Source organism: Acinonyx jubatus, chromosome B4 (genome assembly GCF_027475565.1).
Source record: "Acinonyx jubatus isolate Ajub_Pintada_27869175 chromosome B4, VMU_Ajub_asm_v1.0, whole genome shotgun sequence".
Lineage (NCBI taxonomy): Eukaryota > Metazoa > Chordata > Mammalia > Carnivora > Felidae > Acinonyx > Acinonyx jubatus.
The window spans coordinates 21,300,081-21,326,587 of NC_069387.1; the positions used below are offsets into that span (position 1 = coordinate 21,300,081).

Consider the following 26,507-nt stretch of genomic DNA (forward strand, 5'->3'; position numbering starts at 1 on the left):
GCTGTCTAGATTTTATGCCACGCATTTTTTTTTTTTAATTAAGATGTAATGGATTGGGGAAGCTGGTGGAGAACTTTATATTTCATGGTGGGAAAATATTAAATGACTATGCAATCTCAAGATCTTAAGGAGGATGCTTAAAAGTCGTTATATTATTATGCTACAAGAGATAGAAGGTTCTATCTGCCTCCCTTCAAAATTCATCTAGAGGACAGAAATACTTTTGAACTTTCATCTTCAGATGAATGATAACCTGTTCTTTCTGCAGGCATGCCGTGATTGCTAACACACCAAAATAAAACCTTTCCTCAAAAACAGTATACTCCCAGTATACTGCTTTCCTTTTGGAATTGTATTTTTCTTTAACTTCACAGATACCTGAAAGTCAATTATTAAAATATTTTTCTCTGTGGCCATAATGGCTCAAAAGAAAAATAAGTGGCTGCGATTTTTGCAGTGCATTTAATAAACCCTTAAAAAATAACAAGCCACCTACTAAGGAAGTTCCGTGAGAGTTCATTTTTAACACAATGTTAAATTTTGCACTAAACCCAATACAGATCTTTATGATTTCGAATCACCATTTTATTTAAATCATTTGAGCCCAACTCATTCTTTAACTAAGGAAAGCTAACAAATCTAATAGTTAACAAACAACACTGTTTCCTTAATAAATTAATTTCTAGTCCCACACGCTCAACTTGAAGCCATCACAGAATGTACTTGTAGACTAAAAGGGCTTTTTAAACAAACAAACAAACAAACAAACAAACAATATTTGTCTTCAAAGGGTTAAGCAAAGGTTTCCTAACTGATAGGATAAGAATACCCACAGTGGATTATATGAGCACCCATTAGCATAAACTATACAAGAACTATTTGAACTAATCACACACAGTATTTATAAGGGGTGGCGGCTAATACTTAGATGTGTTTTCTAAAATTGTCACATAAAAGCAGGAAGCAAGGAAAACACATTCAACTGGTTTTCCCCTTCATGTCCATCTACAGCCCCTCGTTCTTGTGAGGTTAATCTGTAGCTCTGTCCCCACCATCTGTCAGCTGCAGGAACTGCACGTAATTAACTATTCAGACTCCCGCAGCAATGAGGACACTCATTAGCAAAATGAACAAAGGGATAGTTCTGGGCTGCTACGGTCATCTGTTACACTCTGAGTGGCAGATTTTGTGGTGGGGTTCCTTCTACCATCTGCCCACACCACTAGCTCTGGCTTATTTAAACCACAAGACTTCTTTAAAATAAACTGCATTTAATAAACCAAGGTTGAAAAGGATGGAGATCATTAAAAGGTGGTTAACTAGGTGTCGCTATTTAAAGCTGCGTTATAGCTGAGGAGAGATTGTGTGCGATCCATGATCACTCTGGAATTTTAAACTGATAACGGAACTCACCGACGTAAAGTTTTTCTATCATGTGAAAATTAGGACTTCAGGCCATGGCTCATGCACTATTTTTCTCTGGTGAACACGCACAAGATGTGCGGAATGGGATCACTGTTCCCAGGTTTCAGAATCCTAAGCAGATCTTGCAAGAATCATGTCTGAGGGCTGGCACACCACAGAGCCTTGCTACTCCACGTCTGGTCCACAGACCGGGAACCTCAGCATCGCCCAGCAGCGTATGGGAAACAGACTCTCAGGACCCAGCCCAGACCTACTGTCAGAATCTGGATCTTAACAGGAGCTGCGGGTGATCCCTACGCACAATAAAGTCTGAGGAGTTCTGTTCAGAGCCCTGCATGTGCCTCTCAGCAGTCTTCCTTCTGCCGTATTCGTGTCTCAATTCTGCAGGCTCCGCGTATAATACTTGGACATCTCAATTTGCTGCTGGGGCGTGTTGTGCTGTGCTGATGCGTGCCCGTGCTGCATGACAGTCATGGAGAAGAGCAGGTGCTCTCCCAGTGAGTGACAACCAGGAAAGTGGCGCACTGGGGCAGTGCAGCCCTGCAGAGCTGTGGCTCTTGAATGACAGCTCTGTTTCAGCGCCGTCAGCAACAAGCAGTCATGTGTGCTTGTGGGCGGTGCGAGGGCGATGGTGGCACAGCTCATCCGTGCTAAGGTGAGAAAAAGATGAAGCCCTCTCAAAACGACAACTAATTAAAGCGACCGCAACACGCACGCGTGTTTGCAGGCACACACACGCTTCCAGGTACACGCACTCGGGCTGGCCTCCTTGGGCCGTCCTCACGGGGATTTGTCAGCCTGCAGCGTGACCACGTGACAACTGCAGCAGGACGCAGTTGAGTCACGGCGCCCAAACCTGGAAACGAGGCTCAGCCCTTGCATGAAGTTGCTCTGAGGAATATTCGACACCCAGGAAGTTCCGATCGGAGAGAGGAGGCTTCTGAAAGTCGAAGAGTTTTCTTGCCTGGTTTCCATTTGGTTACAAGTATGATTTAGGGCGGCTGTTTATTAAACTTTCCCCTCTGCGATCACATTCTTATCAGGTTTTCCTCAAAAACAGTTCTGGAGAGATAATCGGAATACGTATTAACTACAAAGCTATTTATGTGATTTGGCTGCCAGTGGGAATAAACCAGCAGTAGGGAAAGATACTGCTTTTTCGGCTTGCTTATTTCAAGTTTTTTTTTTTTTTCCCAAGTGATCTCCATTGCTACTTTGAAATTTCCCAATTGGTTCTCCAAACTCATTTTTCCAAATCAGATTTCAGAGGCTCCGTGTCGTAAGCTTCTTGGTGCCACCAGAGGGAGCAGTTGCACAGGATGAAATTACAAATGAAAAAAGATGTCTTCTAGAAGCGGCAGGGAGTTTTAGGGAATCTTATTCTTAGAGGATTTAAAAAAAAAAAAAAGGTGGGGGTATTCTCCATAGGTTTATTTTATATAAATCACGATCTGTTTTGTGGCACTCACATCCATGTTTCTGAAATGTACACCATATTACTGACTGCCCTACGTGGCCCTCGGTCAAGGTGGGAGACCGGGGTCACACGTTCTGTTGGAGTCGGAAGGAGCTGAGAGAAACGTACACGCCTAGTTAATCAGGACTATCTCACCTTCCTCAGATCTTAGGGTGTTTACAGAAATTGTGAGGTGGTCTCCCTGGGGACAAATTACAGTGGAATAACCCGGGGCCTCCGGGTGCCATCTTGAGCCAGAGAACACCTGCTTGTACAAGAGCAGGGTGGACCCTTCCATTTCCCTGGTCCCCACAAAGCCACTACCACTTATTCTTATCTTCCTTCTTTTCCCAGGGCATCAGAGAGACCAATTAACAGGTAGAGAACACTTACGAGTGTAAACATTACAAGATGCGCCTCATGTCTTAGTGTAAGGAGCTCAATTACCAAATAGGGACGGTTTCAACAAGTCCTGAGTTCTGTTCAGTGCATTTCTCCAAATGTAAACCAGACAGTCATAAGGGCTAGTGCATTTCCTCATAATGATAACTGTAATGTATATACTCACCTTTTTTCAAAGAGCTCAAAGCAATTCACAGTCAGTGCAACAGGTATCCTTCTCGTAACTCTCTTTTAGCTAAGCGGGTATCGCTTTGCACTTCACAAATGGGAAATGAATGGGTCAAAATCACCTTGCCAATCTATGCTGGATAACTTTGACCAAGGCAAGATTAAAAGCCAATATTATTACAGTTTGTTTAGTCTTTTCTCTTAAATTATTATCTCCGAAAAGTAAGACTAGGGGCACCTGGGTGGCTCAGTTGGTTCAGCGTCCGACTTCGGCTCAGGTCATGATCTCACAGTTTATGAGTTTGAGCCCCGCATCGGGCTCTGTGCTGACAGCTCAGAGCCTGGAGACTGCTTGGATTCTCTCTCTCTCTCTTTCTCTCTCTCTGCCCTTCCCCTGTTCGCGCTCTGTCTCTGTCTCTCTCGCTCTCTCTCAAAAATAAATAAACATTAAAAGTTAATTAATTAAAAATTAATTTAAAAGACTAGATTTAGACCCAGGAAAAGGTTAACGTCAGTGCAGGAACCGGATATGCCTCCTCCAAAGCCATCAGAAGATGTAAAAAGAATTAGTATTCATTTTTATTAGATCTATGCTAATCACACTCCACAATACATTGCTTAGAAGATACTCAGTTTTTTTTTAGAACATAAAGAATCCTAATAGATTATACAAAGCAAACACACCTTCACCAATTAATAAATGAAATCCTTTAGAATCATATAAGTTCAATTCCTTATCTCTTCTAAACTTGGCGTTTTAAATAAGAATACCAATGCGGGATTTAGGTAAATTATAGACTGCACTTAAAGGGCCCAGCAACGAGCAAGTGTTTCTTCCCAGTGTTCACATTTTGGTACATAACTTCTCAGACTTTTTCTGTGCATGTATATGCGTGTGTCGATATTTACAGGTGGATGTATCCATAAGTATTAATATACTAGTACATTATAATAACATTATGATAATAGTCTATTTTATATATACATACTAATTAATTTTGAAAATTACAACCTTGACATATTACTGTAGAGCCCAGAACCCCACTTCCTTTTGTGGGCTTTGGATTCAGTTGGACCTTGGTTCACATGCTATCTTCACCGTTTACTAGCCATATGCCTGGGGGAAGTAACTTAGCCACCCTATCTCTGCTTCCTCCGCTGTAAACTTAGCTACAAGATAAGATACCGCTGATGAGGCATGCGGTGCCTGCCAGTTGATATTCAAAAAGATTGTTATTCCTCCGGCCTCTCTGCGAGCCTCTCCTACTCAAACAATCAGCTTCTTGTTCTTAGAATCCATTAATGAAAACCCCTCTGTGGCTCTGAACTGCCGTTGGGCCACAGCCACTGGCTCACAGTGAGGTGACAATGAACTCACCCTCAGTGTCCACACTTTACAGAGCCCTTAAAGTTCTCCTCCTTGACAGGAGTTTAGCCTCTCTGTTCTCTTTCCATATCTGTTCCCACCAGTCTTCTGTTTAAGTAGTAAACCAGCCTCTGACTCCCTTTGTGACGGGAAGAACTGGGGGAAAACCCTCCCCAAGATTTTTCCTCAGAAGTTCTCTTGTTCCGAGGGCCTTGCTGGGAGCCTCCGACTCAGGGAGATTGCTTTGTGTCTTTCAAACTATCAGAACAGCAAAACAGGGCCGGGGTCTTCAAAATTAAAACAAAAATCTATTTACATGCTCTTCGAGGGGAGGAAAATTTTTGCAGTGGGAGATAGGTTATTTTATTTCCATTATGAATAAAAATTGAATACAATTATATTGCTCCTATTTATAACTATTCTGGGTTTTCTGGAATATGCCATTGAGCAGGAAAGTTTGGACTGGCTGATGTTGTGGAGAGATGCCCAAGCTATACCACCTGTATTTCCTTTATTCTTAACCCAAACTTTTGGAGAGTTATAGCCTTATTTACCTGTATTAAAATTAATTATTCATTGTTTGGACACTTACAAGTTTTTGTAATCTAGACTCTTCATACTGACATAGCTCTTCTCTTAACTCCTTAATCATTTCTTCTCTCTCCTTCAGTCTTTTTAACAAATTACTCATTTTGATAGTAGCTGATTCTTGCACAAAAGTCTCTTCCTCCACCTCAAAGAATTGCTAGGGAGAAAAGCGGCATTAAAAAATCAGACACCAAGCGAAAGCTATTTCATGTTTTATTTAAGCTACTATCTTGTAAGTTCTTTTTATCACTTGCACACAATTTTCAGTAAGTAGCTATATTTATATCGAATGATACGCTAAAGTGCCACAGAATACAGCACATCGTTATCCTATGAAACACAAAGCATAATGTGGTATTCTAACTGCACTGGCCACGCAAGTAATAACACTAAACTTCAATTGTCAATTCACATCGTGGTGTGAACGTCCTACTTCAATCTTCCCCTAGAAAGAAAGTAGCGCACATTTGAATATGTAAAAAGGAGCCGTAAACTTCACTGGTGTCGCTAATTCCCCCAGTGCTTTGGTGTGGTGGTGTGGAGAGAAATACCATTCCTTTTCTTTCGCCCACAGAAGAGGTTTGCAGACCATGCATCTAGACAGACGAGGCTCCATTTGAAAAATCAGGAAACTGAGACCAGAGCAGAGGAAGATGCGTTACGATTGAATTTTTTTTTTTTTCCCCCGTGGGAAGCTGTGGAAGATGAACCATTAGGTATGAGAAAGTCATCTTCAGGGTCCATGTGCATTATAAAATTATGTAATTCTAGCATATCATTTACTTCTCTCTGCATGAAAAAACAGCCATGTTTTTGCTTTTCTTAAAAAAATTGAATAAGCTGGGGTTTTTTTTGTGTTTTTTTTTTTAAGTTTATTTACTTATTTTGAAAGAGAGAGAGAGGGAGACAGAGGATCCCAAGCAGGCTCCAGGCTCCAAGCGGTCAGCACAGAGCCTGAGGTGGGGCTCGAACTGTAGACTAGGACCCCAGCTGAAGTCAGACGCTCAACCGAGCGCCTGAGCCACTCAGGCGCCCCATAAGCTGTTTTTTGATAACCCTAATCAAAAAGAAAGTAAATGAAAAATATACTCCTGAATTGGTTTGAAATGAATTTGTATATGAGTTGATACAATGCGTCATAAATGGTGTTGCCCCTATTTTAATTCATTTGACTTCATATCGTGAGCATCTCCCACACCATTAACATTTTACATGAGTATAATTACTGATGGTTCCATTACATTCTACTCCACAGAAACGCCATAATTTACACACTCATCATACTATATATATATTTTAAGTTTTCCATGATACCAAATCTTTATATATACATCACTGTCTGCATTTCTAATTATTTTTTTCTTGACAGAGACCCTTAGAAGTAGAATTCCTGGCCAAAGCTTATGAAGGTATTGATGGTCTTGACTCATTTTATAAATTTCTTTTCAAAAAGATTGCTCAGTTTACCCTCCACCTTGAGAATGAGGATGTTTGTCTTACTATACTCTCTGAAAGATTATATATTGTTATTTTGTAAGTCTTACTATGACAATATAGGAACATAGTGGTTTGTTTTTGTATCGATCAGCCTGTTTTACTCCTTTTTCTGAAAAAGTAGTCTCTACAACCAACGTGGGGCTTGAACTCACAACCCCGAGATCGAGTGTCACATGCTCTACCAACTGAACCAGCCGGGTGCCCCTTAATCAGCATGTTTTGATAACCATTCAAAGTGAATTTTCTTCACATGATATTAGCTGTTTATGCTTTGTGTTTTGAAAGTCCTCGATTGTAATTATACGCCCTTTTACTGAGAACTCAAAACAGTTTTAGGACCTCCACTGATCAATTTATTCATCAGTGTTATTGATCAGCTTTACTGTTTCCATTTGAATAGAAGTGCCATTTCTCCACAGTCTGTTGGGACTGGCTTCTCTGTTTACAGTCAGTAAGAACTGTATCGCAAAACCAAACTGGGAGGAAATGTTTAAAAAAGGAATGCTTTTCTTTTTTTTCTAATTTTTTTTTTAATGTTTATTTATTTTTGACAGAGAGAGAGAGAGAGAGAGACAGAGCATGAGCAGGGGAGGGGCAGAGAGAGAGGGAGACATAGAATCCGAAGCAGGCTCCAGGCTCCGAGCTGTCAGCACAGAGCCCGATGCGGGGCTCAAACTCACAGACAGCAAGATCATGACCCGAGCCAAAGTAGGACGCTCAACTGACTGAGCCACCCAGGAGCCCCAGGAATGCTGTTTCTTATTTCTAGCATATAAAAAAATCTCATTTTCTGGGCGCCTGGGTGGCTCAGTCAGTTGAGCGTCTATTTCGGCTCAAGTCAGGATATCACAGTTTGTGGGTTCAAGCCCCGTGTTGGGGCTCTGTGCTGACAGCTCAGAGCCTGGAGCCTGCTTCAGATTTTGTCTCTCTCTCTGCCCACCCCTGCTTGAGCTCCGTCTCTCTTTCTCTCTCTCTCAGATGAATAAACATTAAAAAAAAATCTCATTTTCAACCTTGATGTGTAAAATCCTATTGTTCATATGGGACCCTTTTGAGAATTACAGAATTATTTTATTTTTGTTATTTGTTCACTGCTAATATATTTGAGCACATGCACAAACAGGAAATACAGGAAAACCTAATCGTATCTGCTACTACACTTAATATTATATTTCAGAGTTAGATTTACAAACTAAAATTGTCCTATAATATATAATGAACACCAGTCACCTGAGGAGAATAATATATCATGATAGAATTAAGAGTCAAGCTAGGAACAGAACACTAACATGACCTACACAGTGCTAACGTAAAAATCAGCATATGCGTAATACAGCACAATGGAAAAGAGGGAAGAGAGAACAATCAATATGACAATACCAGCTTTGTAAACAAATGCTTTATTCTTTATTTATTTTTGAGAGCGGGGAGGGAAAGAGAGAGAGAGAGAGAGAGAACCCAAAGCAGGCTCCGAGCTAACAGCAGACAGCCCAATACGGGCCTCGAACTCACAAACTGTGAGATCATGACCTGAACCAAAGTCAGACACCCAATCAGCTAAGCCACCAGGTGCCCTAATAATACCAGCTTTTTAAATTGAGTGACTTTAAAGAACAAGGCTGATTGTGGAGGACAGGATAGCCTGTGTTGGCAGACCAGCTCTGTCACTTAGTAGCTTTGTGCCTGTGCCTTGTGCCTCAGTTTTATTATCTGTAAAATGGGGTTAATAACAATACCTAAACTGCCACGAGAATTAAATAAGATAATGCGCGTAAACCATTTTGAACAGTGTCCACAACACGATCAGCTCCCTGTAAGTATCACATCTTAGCATTTCGTATCGTTCTATCTGTTTTGTCATCCAAACCCAGATGCCACTCCTCTGGGAAGCCTGAGCACCCCACCTGCCCGCCTGCTCTCCACTGCTGCGTTCTTCCTGTATCTCGTCAACCAACGTGCTGCTTGGGTCACTTCATTTATTATTTGTTTATGTGCTCACTGCTTTTTATGTTCAGTATATGCTGGATTTATTTTACTTGGATCTAAAAAAAAATTTTTTTTAATGTTTATTTTTGAGGGAGAGAGAGACAGAGTGCGAGCGGGGGAGGGACAGAGAGAGAGGGAGACAGAATCTGAAGCAGGTTCCAGGCTCTGAGCTGTCAGCACAGAGCCCAACATGGGGCTCGAACTCACAGACCGTGAGATCATGACCTGAGCCGAAGTCAGACGCCCAACCAACTAAGCCACCCAGATGCCCCTGGGTTTCTCTTACTTTTTTTTTTTTTTTTTTACTTTTTTTCTAATGTTTTTATTTATTTTTGAGAGACAGAGAGCAAGTAGGGGAGGGGCTGTGAGAGAGGGAGACACAGAATCTGAAGGAGGCTCCAGACTCTAAGCTGTCAGCACAGAGCCCGACTTGGGGCTTGAACCCAGCAACCGTGAGATCATGACCTGAGCCCAACTCCGATGTTTAAGAGACTGAGCCACCCAGGGGCCCCTATTTTACTTATAAAAAACACCAAAATAAAGATGCTTCTGAAAAGCTGGCCAGGTAGTCTCCTCTCTAACATGACACAAACCACCCCTGGACGCTCATTTAAAATCTGCCCCCAGGAACTGGGCGGAGATGCTGTGCAAACTCAGCAGGGAGCCTGCCTCTAGGAAGGGCTCGGTCCCTCTGGACTTCAGGGCAGGGAGGGTCACGCAGTTCCTTGCAAGAACAAAAAGTTTCACTTTTGACATTTCATAAAATAATTGTAAGGCCCAAACACATTGGATTCATTTCTCTTCATCTCCAGGAATGTTTCTGATGTTCGACCAACATTTATGGAATGAGCTGGACTCACGAGGAGACAAGTGGGAGGCGCTTTTATTTTTCTTCACCACCCCTCCAATCTGGTCTCCCGTCTCGTGTTTCTCCCCTCTGAGAAAAACTCTCGGCAAAGTTCCACTGCTTTTTTTGTTTTAACTCTTAAATAACAACAACAACACTGGACAGAGGAAAGAAAGATAGAAAAGAAAGCCAGTTTCAAGCCATCTCCCCCAGCACAGAATGCCACATCCAAGGGAGACCACAGGTGGGGAGGACAGGAACCTTGATGGGTAAGATTAGGCGGGAATTGGGGCATTTTATTTTTTGTTTTGGGTTTTGCTTTCTTCCTGGTACCCAGAGATCTGGTCAAACACCAGTCTAGATGTTGCTGTGAAAGTGTTTTTTTAGGTGAGATTAACATTAACATCGACAGACTGAGAAAAGCAGATTATCCTCCATAATGTGGGTGGGCCTCGTCCAATCAGTTGAAGGTCTTCGGGTCTTTGGAGAAAGACTGAGGTCCCAGAGGAAGAGGGAATCTTGTCAGTAGACTGTTTTGGGACCTGAACTGTAACACCAACCCTTCCCCAAATCTCTGGCCTGCTAGCCCACCTTGCAGATTTCAGGCTTTCCAGCCCCCACAGTCATGTGCACCAGTTCCTTAAAATCAACCTCTCGCTTCTTCGCTTCCTGTCTATACACACTGGTTCTGTCGTTTCTGGAGAGTCCTAACTAATCTAATATCTACATCTAAAGACCCTAAATTCACACCAACACCGTCAATTCCAACCCAACACCGTGGTGTCATTACAACCTGTCTCCTTTCCATAGCATAACCCTCTGGCAGTGAGAAAGCTGGGTCCCATGATGCCTGATGCATTGATGTGTTTGCTCAACCCTCCCTTCAGGTAACCCATTTCCTGACCACACCACACCGTGCCACCAAGAGCTTGGCTCCGAAGCAGGTGATGGGACGGGGACGGCAGAAGCACGTCTTTGGACTTTTAATTCACGATGGCAAGAAAATTTTATTGTGGGCTTCCATTCCTTTGGTCTTGCAAGAAGAGTTAACATTTGTATTTTAATTTTTCCTTCAGCCTTTGAAAGTGAGAAGGACCTAATATTCAAATCCTTGGCATTAACTGTTGGCTTTGTATTTTTAGAATAATTTGATGATGTCACTTGGTCTCATGGGCAAAGCCTCTTGACCAGCAGTATCGAACGACACAGCTGGATATAACCAGGAGTGAGAAACAGACTAGCAAATGAAGTCCCAGTAGTGGATACATAGTCACTTTGCAGCTAAATGTCGATAATGCACTCTTCTAGCTGGACGCCATACCTTCCAGGGCACCCGCGGTCTCAGGACCCCCCAGAGTAGTACGTGGTACCGGGGGGGGGGGGACAGCATCACGTAGGTGGCAGGAGGGTGTCCTCCCCACCAAGGCTCAGATACACGCCTAACTGATCACAGGCTAAACGGTGAGGATCAGTGTGTGAAAAGAAAAAGAGAAGCCCAGGGAATGTGGTTTCCTTTTATGGGCAGTGATAGCCTCCTCTCAGTTATGACCTTGGAAGAAGAAAGGTGGTCACGCTTTGGCCATCTCTCTCCTTCTCCCGTTCTCTTTGGGGCAAATGCTGCAGGAGCATCTGCTCTGCTCCGGCAGGAAGAGCCCCGCCCAGCTCAGGGCAGACTGTGATGGGAGTCGATCGAGTCTGCCAAATTCTGAGACTTAGCACGAGGCAGCCCGCCTCACCAGCAAAGCAGATGATCTCCATCTGTTGGCTCCCTGACTTTCCTTTTCAACTTGTCCAGAACCTGGGAGGGAAAGAGCAGTGTTATTTATCAAGCATAAACACTGCGATAGTCGTTATCTTTCAAGGTGGGAAATCTAAGCATGTCGTGAAAACTGCTTAGAATTCTATGATGGTTCTTTGACGTCCTGGAAGTAAAGTACTGATTCCTTGGCTTCACTTTCCTGCATTGCCTCCCACCACGCTTTCCAGTCCTGCAGTCTTCCGGCCACACCAAACCACCTCCCTGACTTCCTTGCACCTTAATGCCTCTGTTCTGTGAAATTGGCCACGTCCCTGATTTCTCCCATCTCCCCCAGGCTCGTCAAAAATTCACCATCCTTCAAGGTGTAGCTCAGAAATCCCCTTGCCCTAAAAATTTTCCTTTTCCTTGCTCCAAATCACCCAGAAGAGTTGGGCATCCATCAGGTGCAAACCTCAATTATGGATTCTAATTGCTGAGTATTCTTTTCTTCCTTCCTTCCTTCCTTCCTTCCTTCCTTCCTTCCTCTCTCCCTCTTTCTTTCTTTCCTTCCTTCCTTCTTTTCTTTCTTTCTTTCTTTCTTTCTCTCTTTCTTTCTTTCTTTCATCTCTCATGTCCACTAGATTATGAACAACTTAAGTGCAAGGATTGTTTTTGTCTCTGCTACAAAATCAGACGATGGGTGGATGAATCAATCATTGAGTGAAAGAACAATTTAAGCCCTCAGCATCATGCACTGCCATGGTCTAAGACGTTTTTACTAAGAACTCATGATCTATTTCCAGTAGCATGGCATAGGTCAAGTTCATTGGTACCTTTCTTGGTTATATTCAGGCCTTTATTCACTAAACATTTGTTGAGTAGCTATGATGGGTCAGACTCTCTGCTAGGAGGAAAGTACAAAGATAAACACAGCTTAGTCCCTGGTCCACAGGAGCAAAGGATCTAGAGTACAGAACAATCCACAAGTGGGTAATTGTGACACAATTCAGTGTGTCGGTTATTGAGGACAGAAAGAGCATTCCAGCAAGAAGGAACATTATGTGAAAATTCCAGGGAGGTGACTGATACCTTGAGGTGTGCAGAGGGAGGCAGGTGACTATAGCTCAGTATTGCTGGAGGGTAAAGCTTTCCCTACGAAGTGGAAGGAGATAAGAGTGGAGAAATGTAAGGGCCTTCTGGGCCCTGCTAAGGGCTAGACGTCATCCTACAGGTATGGAGAAGATACTGAAGGGTTTCAAACAAGGGCAAGATGTGAAGGGATTTATGTTTTGAAAGACCACTCACTTGACTGGGCAGATAAAGACCAATGGAGACCAGATGGGATAAGGGGATAACAGCCACAGGCCAGGCAAGCAATGCGGGCTGCCTGAGCCAGTTCCATGGCAAGATCACGGGGATGGATGTAGGAAGTAAAAAACAGGCAGGAGTTGATGGCTCCCTGGAAATTAGGGTGGTTTTTTTTTTTTTAACTTTTATATATTTATTTTTTTATTTTTTTATTTTTATTTTTTTATATATGAAATTTATTGTCAAATTGGTTTCCATACAACACCCAGTGCTCATCCCAAAAGGTGCCTTCCTCAATACACATCACCCACCCTCCCCTCCCTCCCACCCCCCATCAACCCTCAGTTTGTTCTCAGTTTTTAACAGTCTCTTATGCTTTGGCTCTCTCCCACTCTAACCTTTTTTTTTTTTTTTCCCCTTCCCCTCCCCCATGGGTTCCTGTTAAATTTCTCAGGATCCACATAAGAGTGAAACCATATGGTATCTGTCTTTCTCTGTATGGCTTATTTCACTTAGCATCACACTCTCCAGTTCCATCCACGTTGCTACAAAAGGCCATATTTCATTTTTTCTCATTGCCACATAGTATTCCATTGTGTATATAAACCACAATTTCTTTATCCATTCATCAGTGGATGGACATTTAGGCTCTTTCCATAGTTTGGCTATTGTTGAAAGGGCTGCTCTAAACATTGGGGTACAAGTGCCCCTATGCATCAGTACTCCTGTATCCCTTGGGTAAATTCCTAGCAGTGCTATTGCTGGGTCATAGGGTAGGTCTATTTTTAATTTTCTGAGGAACCTCCACACTGCTTTCCAGAGCGGCTGCACCAATTTGCATTCCCAGCAACAGGGCAAGAGGGTTCCCGTTTCTCCACATCCTCACCAGCATCTATAGTCTCCTGATTTGTTCATTTTGGCCACTCTGACTGGCGTGAGGTGATACCTGAGTGTGGTTTTGATTTGTATTTCCCTGATAAGGAGTGACGCTGAACATCTTTTCATGTGCCTGTTGGTCATCCAGATGTCTTCTTTAGAGAAGTGTCTATTCATGTTTTCTGCCCATTTCTTCACTGGGTTATTTGTTTTTCGGGTGTGGAGTTTGGTGAGCTCTTTATAGATTTTGGATACTAGCCCTTTGTCCGATATGTCATTTGCAAATATCTTTTCCCATTCCGTTGGTTGCCTTTTAGTTGTGTTGGTTGTTTCCTTTGCTGTGCAGAAGCTTTTTATCTTCATAAGGTCCCAGTAATTCATTTTTGCTTTTAATTCCCTTGCCTTTGGGGATGTGTCGAGTAAGAGATTGCTACGGCCGAGGTCAGAGAGGTCTTTTTCTGCTTTCTCCTCTAGGGTCTTGATGGTTTCCTGTCTCACATTCAGGTCCTTTATCCATTTTGAGTTTATTTTGGTGAATGGTGTGAGAAAGTGGTCTAGTTTCAACCTTCTGCATGTTGCTGTCCAGTTCTCCCAGCACCATTTGTTAAAGAGACTGTCTTTTTTCCATTGGATGTTCTTTCCTGCTTTGTCAAAGATGAGTTGGCCATACGTGTGTGGGTCTAGTTCTGGGGTTTCTATTCTATTCCATTGGTCTATGTGTCTGTTTTTGTGCCATTTAGGGTGTGTTTTTTTTATCTATGCTGTGTCACAAGCATACAGTTTTACCACAAATTTAGTGGCTTAAAACAAACATGCATTGTCTCACAGTCTCTGCAGGTCAGGAGTTCAGGCATGGCTTAAGTGGGTCCTCTGTGGAGGGGCTATGAGGCTGCAATCCTAGTGCCTTGTTGGAGGCTCAACTGGGAAAGGATCTGCTTTCACGTTCTCTCAGGTCGTTGGAAGCATTCACGTCCCTGTACCTGGAGGCCTTAGGGCTTCAGTTTCTTGCTGACTGTCAGCTAGAGGTTTCCCTGCATTCAAGACTGCCTGCGGTTATTGCCTTCCAAATGTTGGGGCTTCCCATCATGGCTGTTTGCTTCTTCCAAGGCAGAAAAGGAGAGACTCTGTAAGGCAGGAGCCACACCCTTGTGGAACATAATCATGCCAGCGCCTTTGCCTTTGCTGTATTCTATCAGTTAGAAGCAAGGCTGGAATCCTGCCCTCTCTCAAGGAGATAAGGAGGGTGATCACAGAAGGTGTGAATGCATGGAGGCTGGATTGTGGATGTTCAGCACAAGCAGCCCCTGCTAGCTTCCCAGCAGCAGCTGGAGAAGATACATTATATAGCTTGTATTGACTGATACATTGTATAACTTGTGTGGTGGTGAGTCTGCAGTGACTTCATTTCATAAGTCTTTTCTTTCATTTTAGTTGTTTTGCCATGTCCTCTAGGCGTTTTCTTTCCCGGGGTCTCCCCAGAGTAAAGCCTTGTTCAGGCCATTAGCAGTGCTGCAGGGAAGGCGTTCCTCACAATCCAAGGAGATGCACCCTGCCTTGGCAGAGGCCCGCCTTGGTTTCCTAAGCCAGAGTCCAGAAAATTCAATCCCTTCCAAATACCAACATGTTGGTATTTTATTGCACAATACTGTTAATAAGACTTTAAAAAAAAATCTGAAATAAAAATCATTTAACACCCGGATAGTATTTGCTGCATTAAAATTTGGGATCTAAAATGAGTGCCCTCATTAGATATGCTTCTTCTCTACTTCTTCCAAATTAAAAAAAAAAAATGTTTTTTTTAACGTTTATTCATTTTTGAGAGATAAAGCGTGAGCGGGGGAGGGGCAGAGAGAGAGGGAGACACAGAATCCGAAGCAGGCTCCAGGCTCTGAGCCGTTAACACAGAGCCTGATGCGGGGCAGGAACCCACAAACCGTGAGATCATGACCTGAGCTGAAGTCGGGTGCTTAACCGACTGAGCCACCCAGGCGCCCCATCTCCTTCTCACCGATAGTCCAGAAAGCCAGGCTTCCATTGTAAGAATACGGACGTGCTTTCCCAGTTCAAAGACTTTTAAAAACAATGTTAACATTTCATCGTTGTAACAAACATTTTTTTATCGCCTTGAAATGGATTTGGGGAATCCTGCATCAAATCTTCATCTCTATATGACAAAGCAAAGAAGACAAACCTGAAACGCTTTCCTTGGGACAAACACTGCTACCTGCTATCCATAAAAGGACTTCAGTCCTGCAAAATGGACTCTGAGCTGTTGGCAAGATCTCTTTGAAGTCAGCGAGGATGATTCTGTGGTGGTGAGGACGTCTTGGGGAAACACTCGAAGTTCATTTACAACAGTTTTCCAGTTTCCCAGCGAATGACCATCGGAAAGAGATTTCTGGGAAAGGAGGAAACTGCACAGACATTTTCTCTGGCAGGGCGCCTGGGTGGCTCAGTCGGTTAAGCACTCCGCTTCGGCTCAGGCTGTGATCTCAGTCCGTGAGTTCAAGCCCTGCGTCTCCGGCTGGGGGCTGACAGCTCAGAGCCTGGAACCTGCTTCAAATTCTGTGTCTCCCTCTCTCTCTGCCCCTCCCCAACTCGTACTCCGTCTTTCCCTCTCAAAGATAAATAAAAGTTAAAAAGAAAAGAACTTTTCTCTGGCTTCATGATAAAACAATTGTCACTTTTCTTTCTTTCTTTCTTTCTTTCTTTTTTTTTTTTTTTAATTGAGATCAGGATGCTGAGGAGTGTGAAATTCTCTTCCTATGAAGATCAGCTTAGGAGCTGGTGACTCAACCAGAGGCGAGAAGACGTGAATACTGTTTTCTCCAATTATGTGAGAACACCTGGAAAAGGAGTTAATTGCATTCACCTTTCCTTCTGAATGCCGATTATAGTTGAACCAAAAAAGGAAGTCATAAACCTAGACATACAGATTTACATTTTTCGGGGTACCTGGGTGGCTCCCATTCTTGATTTCGGCTCCGGTCATCATCTCACGGTTTGTGAGCTCGAGTGTCGCCGCATCAGGCTCCTCGCTGAGCGTGGGGTCTACTTGGGATTCTCTCTCTCCCTCTCTCTGCCCCTCCCCCACACGTGCACGCACACATGCACGCGTAGTTCTCTCTCTCTCTCTCAAAAGAAATAAACATTTTTAAACATTTTCATTTTCTCTAATCCATCAGAATTTAACTCTAGTCTCTTTCGTCTTTCTGTAGAAATACAATAAATAATGGGGTGCCCGGGTGGCTCAGTCAGTTAAGCGTCAGACTTCAGCTCAGGTCATGATCTCACGGTTCATGGGTTCGAGCCCCGAGGGCTCCGGGCTGACAGGCTCAGAGCCTGGAGCCTGCTTGGGATTCTGTGTCTCCCTCTCTCTCTGTCCCTTCCCCTCTCGTGCTCTGTTTCTGTCTCTCTCTGTCTCTCTCTCTCAAAAATAAATAAACATTGAAAAAAAAAAGAAATATAATAAATAACAATGCTGCCTGTGAAGCACTTTGCACAGTGCCTGGGCCATAGTAAATAATTTGATATGTGATCACTGGAGATATCAGCCTGGAGAAAATGAGGAAGTCTCCCCAAGCATTATGACTTCTGTTCCCCTTTAGTGACTAAGGCCACCAAAGACAAAAAGAGTAATTGCAGCCCCGGGCCATGTTAGGCCCAGTAGAGCAGGTGTAGGCAAGACGGTGGGTGGAGACAAAGCTTATCCAGGGCTCTCTCTACACCCTCATATCCTTTTCTCAACTAAAACATCTCTCCATACCCCTCTCTCTCCCCCAAATTCCCCTCAAGCGTCCGTTGTCTACTCCAGATTTTTCTTACAGAGAAAAGAACACCCACTAGGAGGGTCATGACTTCATTCCTCAGCCCTCTGTTGGTAAAGGAGAGGGTGGTGCTTTGATTTGAGGAAATGAAATTCTCTTTGTTTTTAAGGTTTATTTATTTATTTAGAGGGAGAAAGAGCACGCCCTGGGGAGGCGTAGAGACAGAGGGAGAGAGAGAGGGAGGAGAGTGAATCCCAAGCAGGCTCCACACTGCCAGCACAGAGCCCGATGCAGGGCTTGAACTCATGAACCGCGAGATCGTGACCTGAGCTGAAACCGAGAGTTGGTGGCTTGACCGACTGAGCCACCCAGGCACCCGAGGAAATGAAATTCTCATGGTTATATTTTAAGCACGTTGGGGGTGTGACTGTGCCTAATACAATTCCATGTCAACCCAGAGTCTCTCCTACACGAAGAGTCCTGTGAGAACATACCAGCACTCCTTCTGTGCACCTTCACAGGGCCTGCTATGTACAGTTCTGGTCTAGTCACAAATTACTCTTTGTATAAGAAAATCCTCAACATCCAGTGTAGATGGAGAAAAGACTAGAGCTTCATAGTTTCTAAAATTCTCTTTAAAAGACCTGAGAGACCATCGTCTCAAAAAGCATCCAAAATCAAGCAGTAAGGCACAGGAAGTGAGCATATTCCAAACTGGAAAGCAAAACGAAATGATCTTCGGGGCCAAAGAGTCTGACCTGAGAATCTCCTCCACCAGGCTGTCAGCCTTCATTTGAACTTCACCGTGATGCTTCTCTGCAAAGAAGCATTTCCTAGGTTGATTCAGACTCTTCGGCCTCACAAAAGTCACAGGACTCTCCTCTTTGCCAGGAGCTACATTCATCCCATGGAGCGTGAGGCTGATGATTGGCTTTCTTGATGCATTTGTGCCAAAAGGCTGTGTCCCCAACCCATTTCTCCCTTTACGGTATGCACTCAACTCTTCCACTTGACAAGGCAGAGAAACAACCAATCCCTCCCTCCTCGGGGATGAAGAAAAGGATCTATCCCACATGGGCCTCTGTAAAGGGACCTGATTAATTCAGGCAATATATTCTAGGGCCATATAGGAACCCAGCCTCAGGAGTTAGTTCACCTGTGTCACCCTTTCTAGCCTCATTTTGCTTATGTTAACCTTCTCTGATGTCCTGATCCCCATTTGACTTATATACACCTGACATCCAATAGCCAGTCTCTCTGGCTTCATTAGCCCTTTATTGACCTCCTTTTCTGGTGCAATTTTAGCTTTCTCCCACAAACATCTATTCTATATTTCTTTGCTTGCCCTATGCACTAAGACCGTAGGCTAATTACATTTCTACCACCAACACATCTCTCATTCTTTTTCCATCCAGCTGCTCCATCTAGGGATGGAGTCAGTAAATTATGCCAAACAAAAATCCGTTGTTATACTTAACAATGAGTTACTGATGGATTCCTATCAAATTCGGTAATAACCAAGGATGATCACTATCTTGATTATAACTTAATATTCCACAATGTCCATCTAGTGTAAAAGAGAGATAGATATATCATTGAGAAATTGAGACATGAATATTATCACTTTCAGTTAGGTGTTTGTATGTAGAAAATACAAATGAATCAACCAAGAACTGTTAAAATATCTGATAAAACTTGAGACTAAGACCTGAAATCATAAAACTGTTAGAGGAAAACATAGGCAGTAAGCTCCTCGACATTGGTCTTGGGGATGATTTTTTGGATTTAACACCAAAAGTAAAGGCAAAATTAAACAAGCGGGACTATATGAAACCAAAAAGCTTTTGAATAGCAAAGGAAGCCATCCACAAGATGAAAAGGCAGCCTACTGAATGGGAGAAAATATTTTCAAGTCACATATCTGATAAGGGGTTAACAGCCAAAATACACAAAGTATCCATGTAACTCAATAGCAAAAAAACAAAACAAAACAAAAAAAACCCATCCAATTAAAAAATGGACAGAAGACATATTTCCAAAGAAGAGATACAAATGGCCAACAGGTATGTGAAACATCACTAATCATCAGGGAAACGTAAATCAAAATCAAAATGAAATATCACCTCACATCCGTTAGAATGGCTGATATCAAAAAGACAAGAGATAACAAGTGTTGGAGAGGAAGTGGAGGAAAGAGAGCCCTCGCGCACTGCGGGGGGGGAACGCAGACTGGTGCAGCCGCTCTAGAAAACAGTATGGAGGTTCCTCAAAAAAACTAAAAATAGAACTACCTTACAATCCAGCAATTCCACTTCTGGGTATTTATCTGAAAGAAACAAAATCACAAATTCAAAAAGATACCTGCACCTCTGTGTCCCCCACAGCATTAGTCCCAATAGCCAAGACATGAAAACAACCTAAGTGTCCACTGATGTATGAATGGATAAAGAAAGTGTGAGGAGCGCCTGGGTGGCTCAGTTGGTTAGGCATCTGACTCTTATTTTTGCTCAGGTCATGATCTCACGGCTTGTGGGTTCAAGCCCCGTATTGGGCTTGCTGCTCTCAGCACAGAGCCTGCTTCGGATCCTCTGTCCCCCTCCCTGCCCCTCCCCCACTCATGCTCGCGCCTGCTCTCTCAGAAATAAACATTAAAAAAAATTAAAAAAGAAAATGTGATTATATATAACATATGTTTTTATTTATTTATTTACTAAAATACTATTCAGACATGAAAAAGAATAAAATCTTTCCATTTACAACAACATGGATGGACTTTGAGGGCATTATGGTAAGTGAAATAAGCCAGAGAAAGACAAATACCATATGGGCTCACTTACATGTGGCATCTTAAAAAAAGAAAGACAGGAAAAGAAAACTGAACTCATAGATACAGAGAACAGATTGGTGGTTGCCAGAGGCAAGGTGTAGGAAGCGGGTGTAATGAGTGAAGGGGGGTCAAAAGGTACAAAGAAACTTCCAGTTATAAAATAAGTAAGTCATGAGGGTGTACTGCATGGCATGGTGACTATAGTTAACAATGCTCTATTGTATATTTGAAAGTGGCTAAGAGAATAAATCTTAAGAGTTCTTGTCACAAGAAAAAAATTTGTAACTATGAGTGGTGATGGATGTTGAACTTGACTTATTGGGGTGATCACTTCACCATACACACAAATATTGAATCACGTTGCACACCTGAAATCGATATAACTTTATATGCTGAGTATACATCAATAAAAAAAAAAAGAGAGAGAGAGAGATCTGATAATTCCACATTTGGAAATCTATCAAGAAAGTGGTTGGATACAGTATTTATAAATTCAATTGTTTCACCTCAAAACATATCGGCGAACTGAAAGAAAGCAATCACAAATCAGCATGTATTGTACTCCTGTTTATATGGAATGTTCAGAATAGGTCAGTCCGTAGGGACAGAAAATAGGTTTGCAGTTGCCAGAGGTTTGGAGTGGGGAGGAAGAAAGGGGGAGTAATAGGGAGTGGCTGCTAATAGGTACAATTTTTTTTTGGACATGATCAAACTGTTTTAAAATTAGATTATGGTGATGGTTGCATAACTCTGTATATATACTATAGATCATCAAACTGTATGTTTTCAACGAGTCAATTTCATGCTATGTAAATTACACCTTAGTAAAGCTGATTGGGGTGACTGGCTGGCTCAGTCAAAAGAGTGGCGACTCTTGATTTCGGGGTCATGAGTTCGAGCCCTACATTGGGTATAGAGAGTACTTAAAAAACTAAAAAACTTAAAAAACAAAATCAACAAATTCCATGTATACCAAAATACTCTTAAAACACAACAAAGAAGATTCCATATTCTAAAGATATAAAATATAATACTTAGGAATAACTTAGTTGTAAGAGAAAGAGATACAACCTGCATAAATAAAACTATAAAACTTTATTAAGATACATAAAGTAATACATAAGTGAATCAAGAGATATGCTTGAATAGGAAGACTGGATATTATGATAAAATTTCTTTCAAAATTCATGAATAATTTCTAACCAGTTCGATTTTAATAAAAATGCCAACAGAGGCCATTTTGGAGTGGCAGTAAACAAAATTATTTTAAAGTTTACCTGGAGGAATAAAAAAGAAATGGAAAAACTCCTTGTTAATTCAAAAGCTAGTGACAGTCTCCTTCACTTTTGCAAGGGTTTTATAAGCTCCTACATCCCTCATTAAAAATCCCTGCATTGGGGTGCCTGGGTGGCTCAGTTGGTTAAGCGTCCGACTTTGGCTCAGGTCATGATCTCACAGTTCATGAGTTCGAGCCCCGCGTCGGGCTCTGTGCTGACAGCTCAGAGCCTGGAGCCTGTTTCAGATTCTGTGTCTCCCTCTCTCTCTCTGCCCCTCCCCTACTCATGCTCTGTCTCTCTCTGTCTCAAAAATAAATAAACATTAAAAAAATAAAAAATAAAAAAAAATCCCTGCATTAAATCCCTATGTGTTTGAAATACCTAGTTTGTTTTTTTATCTGAATCTGAGCTCATACATTTCCAAAACCAAAAATAAGTAAATAAGGTCTAAGTTTTAGAAAAATATTTTCTTTCATCCGCAAATGAGGTACTATTATATCACACAAGAGATTGTTTCAAAAGTTAAGTAGAGGGGCACCTGGGTGGCTCAGTCCGTTAAGCGACCGACTTCGGCTCAGGTCATGATCTCATGGTTTGTGAGTTCGAGCCCCGCGTCGGGCTCTGTGCTGACAGCTCAGAGCCTGGAGCCTGCTTCAAATTCTGTGTCTCCCTCTTTCTCTCTGCCCCTCCCCCACTCATGCTCGTGCTCTCTCTCTCCCTCTCAAAAAATAAGTAAACATTAAAAAAAAAAAGTTAAGTAGATTTAAAAACTTTCTCCATAGCTGAAAAGGGAATGTACCTGTGTATCCTTAACTGGTCTCCAGAGGGCAGTAGAGTCATTTATACTTAAGTAAAGTTACCTCAACCAAAGTGTTTACTTTGATTTTTTTTCCCCAATATTCTTCTGTTTTTTTCTTATGACTGAGCCTTAACAAACTGGGTGGCCAGGATTAGGAAGACTGTCTGAGGTCATGGATCAAAGTAATGACAACAAGCCAAAGGGAAGACTCAAATAATTACTTTGATGTCATTACAATAATTCTCTAATTCGATAAGCCAACTAACTACAATTAATATTGTTGCCTAAGTATATTTAATCAGCATGTGTTCATGAATATACAACATTTGATAATTTCAAGGCTTTCTACTTTTAGAAGTACAAGACGTATATATAGTGATAGTCACTTATTCTGTCATATTTTTTTAACTTTGTTTCTTTCTTTATTTTTATTAATCTCTACACCCAATGTGGGGCTCAAACTCACAACCCCAAGATCAAGAGTCACATGCTCTTCCAATGGAGCCAGCCAAGCACCCCATTCGGCCATATTTTTTGAGCATTTGATGCGCTAGAAGTATATCAGTGTCCCAGAAATTGCTGAAGACACAAAAGATTAGGAAAGCACATTCAAAAAAAACCATAGGGTTCTGACTTACTCTCCTACTGTAAACAACAAAAATTCTGGAGAAGATACGCGAAATGCATCTAGAAGCTGACAAAGTAAGGAATACTTTAGGCCAAAATGAAGTGAATGCAAAATTCCACAGAAGTATGCCGAACACTGAAGCTGGCTTTCACTCTAGGGAATTGCTAACCCAGGTGAACATGAACTTTGGCTTACACCTCTTTGCAGGACACAGAGAAGAGACATCGCGCAGGTCCTCCTCAAAGTGGTCATTCTAAATAATAGGAGACCATCTCTTCAAGGTAGAGACACCAAAGGCCACTCTCCTTCAGTGTGAGAACAAACCAGAACCACCTTGAACTCTGTACCCGCTCCCAGTCAACTACAAGTGAAATTGCCTCCTGTCTGGAAACTTGGCACGAAGTGCAGAGAATGGGGGGAAAAAATCTCTTCTGAGTTTTGTAAGCACAAGATGAAAGATGACCTATATAAATTCATACACCTGGGTGGTCTAAAATGTCTCAAGTTAAAGTCAGATTAAAGTGGTCACAGACCCAGGAATCTCACAAAAGCAAACATGAATCTTCTCTACAGAAACTACTTCTGTCCTAGGCTTCAAGGAATTCCCACAGAAATGTAAGTTCAGAGTCAAAAATCATAAAATCCAGGGGTGCGTGGGTGGCTCAGTCTCCTGGGTGACCGACTTCAGCTCAGGTCGTGATCTCATGGTCTGTGGGTTCGAACCCTGCGTCGGGCTCTGTACTGACAGCTCAGAGCCAGGAGCCTGCTTCGGATTCTGTGTCTCCCTCTCTCGCTTCTCCTCTCCCCCTTGTGTTCTATCAAAAATAAATAAACATTAAAAATTTTTTTTAAAAATCATAAAACCCAAAAGTAAATGACACATCACATGTGACAGCCAGCACTTATCAGACCCTCCATGATGGAAACGGTGAAACACAGAATATAAATCAAGTATATTCCAATACGTTTAGAAAGGTAACTGGGCAAAAATTATCAGCAAAGAGCAAGGGTCATAAAAAAATAACCAATAATCAAGCACAGAGTGTCAAATAGAATTCATACTCATAAAAAACATTATAAATAATATTTAAAAACTCGGTGAAATGGCTAAAACAGTAATACGAAAAAAGTGGGCTTAAAAATATGGTATTAAAATTTTTATATGAGAACAATATATATTATTAAGCCTTTATTCCAACATATTTTTAAGTTTCAATCAAATAGACAAGACCCTAGACAAATATCTCATTATATCTGAATCAAAAGGAATAGAAAACCAGATAGTCTTATAATCACTAAGGAAATTGAGGAATCCAAAAGATGTCAATTAATCAATCAATCTGTCCAGGCCCTGATGAAGGTAGATTTAAAATACCCTAAGCAAAATATTAATACACTAAGATCAACAACCATTTTTTCCAAAAGCCGTATCATGGCCAAGTTGGACTTAGACAAATAAAGTAAGGTTGACATAACACTTAAAAAAAAGTAATTAATTAATTTCACCACATTAATAGATTGAGGGAAAAATCATATGGCCTCGCAGTAGACTCATAAAACCCACACTTTATAAAACTGAAATGTATCCATGATTTTTTAATAGTCTCTTTAAAATAGCCTGGTAATGTAAGAAGTATTATGTGTGATGTTGAAACATTAGATTCATTCTCTATAAGATTAGATATAAAATAAGGATGCTTGCTTTTAATAACTTTTATTAACATTATAGTGGCTGCACCACCAGTGAAGTAAAGAAAGATAAATGAATGAATGAAGAAATGGTATAAGGATGAAAAATATAGTAACAAATATGTAATTCCTCTCAATTAATATAACTGTTTATATACAAAGTCCTGAAAACGCTATGGACGAATTATTAAAATAAGTTCGAGAATCTTTTTAATGTTTATTTTTGAGACAGAAAGAGAGAGAGAGGTAGAGAGAGAGAGGGAGACAGAGGATCTGAAGCAGGTTCTGTGCTGACAGCAGAGAGCCGATGCAGGGCTCGCTCAAATGCATGAACTGAGATCATGACCTGAGCCGAAGTTGGACGCTTAACGGACTGAGTCACCCAGACGCCCCCAAAAGTCTAAGAATTTAATGATGGTCATTACAAAATCAATGCATACTAATCAATTGCATTTCTCTATCCCAGTAATAAACAGTCAGAAAATGTAGTTTTGAAAAGGTACTTTGCTGTATCTTCAAGAAAAGTATTTTGGAATAAATGCAGTAAAAGTGTTGTGGGGTCATGGAGCACTGATGGTCGAGAAAGAATTCTTGGGACATTGTGTGGTGCGGCAAAGTTTAAGTAGCACCGGGACAGGACCCGTGGACAGAAAGGGCTGCACTTCTGCTGTATGAAGCTGGTGATCATATGCTTGGTGCTCAAGGGGAAGGGGGTGTGCAAGGAATATGAGATCACGAATGTCTTCCACGAATTTCTACTTGTAAAACCACTTTTTGCAAGATTTCTCTGGTGCTTCTCCTTCAGTCGCTATTAACTATCAGTGAGATTTAGAGGCAGTCATAAGACCATCTGAGAATGCAGCGACCAGCACATATTTGATCCTTATCGAAAATATGCGGGCCATAGGTCAGCCTTCTTGGCTAAAGGTGAAAAACGTTCTGCTTCCATCTCTCATCAAAACTGCCAGACGTCCTTTTGAATATAATTGTAAAATTGTATTTTAAAATATGAAAAAAAGCTAAGTCAATACTGTACTGTAAAAGCTAAGTCAATAATACTGTACTGTATTATGCACAGTACTGATTGACTCAATATAGCATAGTATCACAGGAAGATATTTGGTCCTTGTCCCTGGTTCCCGGCACCTAAAGCTCTTAAAACTTCTGGTAAGAGAGACATGAACATCTGTTGTTGTTGTTTTTTTTTAATTTATTTATTTTGAGAGAGAGAGAGCAAGCATGTGAGAGCCAGCGAGGGGCAGAGAGAGAGGGATAGAGACAGACAATCCCAAACAGGCTCCACACTGTCAGCACAGAGCCAGACGCGGGGCTCAAACTCATGAACTGTGAGATCGTGATCTGAGCCAAAACCAAGAGTCAGATGCTTAACCGACGGAGCCACCCGGGCGCCCCAGAAGCGTGTTGTTCTAATGAGGCCACTCTTGGGAGGCCCCTAAATAGCTTCAGGATGAAGGCTGGTTGCCAGAAAGATCAAGCCTTGATTAGAAGCTTCCGACTTTGGGCTCTATCTTCCCACCTCTGGGAGGGGACAGTGGCTGGAGACTGAGTAAATAGCTAATGATTTATTCAATCGTGCCTACCCGATGAGATCTCTATTAGAAACCCAAATGAGCGCACTCAAAGAGCTTGTAGGTTGGCGAACACAACTAGAAGCTGGGAAGGTGATGCCTGTGGAGAGGTCACGGAAGCTTCGTGCTGTGCTGTGCATCTGAAGGCGAGCCGAATTTGCCCCCCCCAAAATATGCCTCTTTGGTATAAGGATTATTTTAGGCTGATTTCCTTTCAAAAACAGCAGATAGGAGAAGTTTTGCAAACTGAGGAGTTACTCTTTTGTCAGGACAT

General features: G+C 42.0%; 1 protein-coding gene across 2 annotated transcripts in view; it reads right to left on the reverse strand.

The window, feature by feature from the left end:
- Positions 1-26,507, reverse strand: part of CB4H10orf67 (chromosome B4 C10orf67 homolog) — a 163,160-nt gene that overhangs the window by 95,514 nt on the left and 41,139 nt on the right. For both annotated transcript variants that reach the window (XR_008299952.1, XM_027073637.2), the window contains exon 5: positions 5,410-5,562. Coding sequence is in view for 1 of the 2 variants with exons in the window: in XM_027073637.2 (XP_026929438.2) it covers positions 5,410-5,562 (153 nt within the window). In the remaining variant the exon portion in view is untranslated. The remainder of the gene's footprint in view (positions 1-5,409; positions 5,563-26,507) is intronic.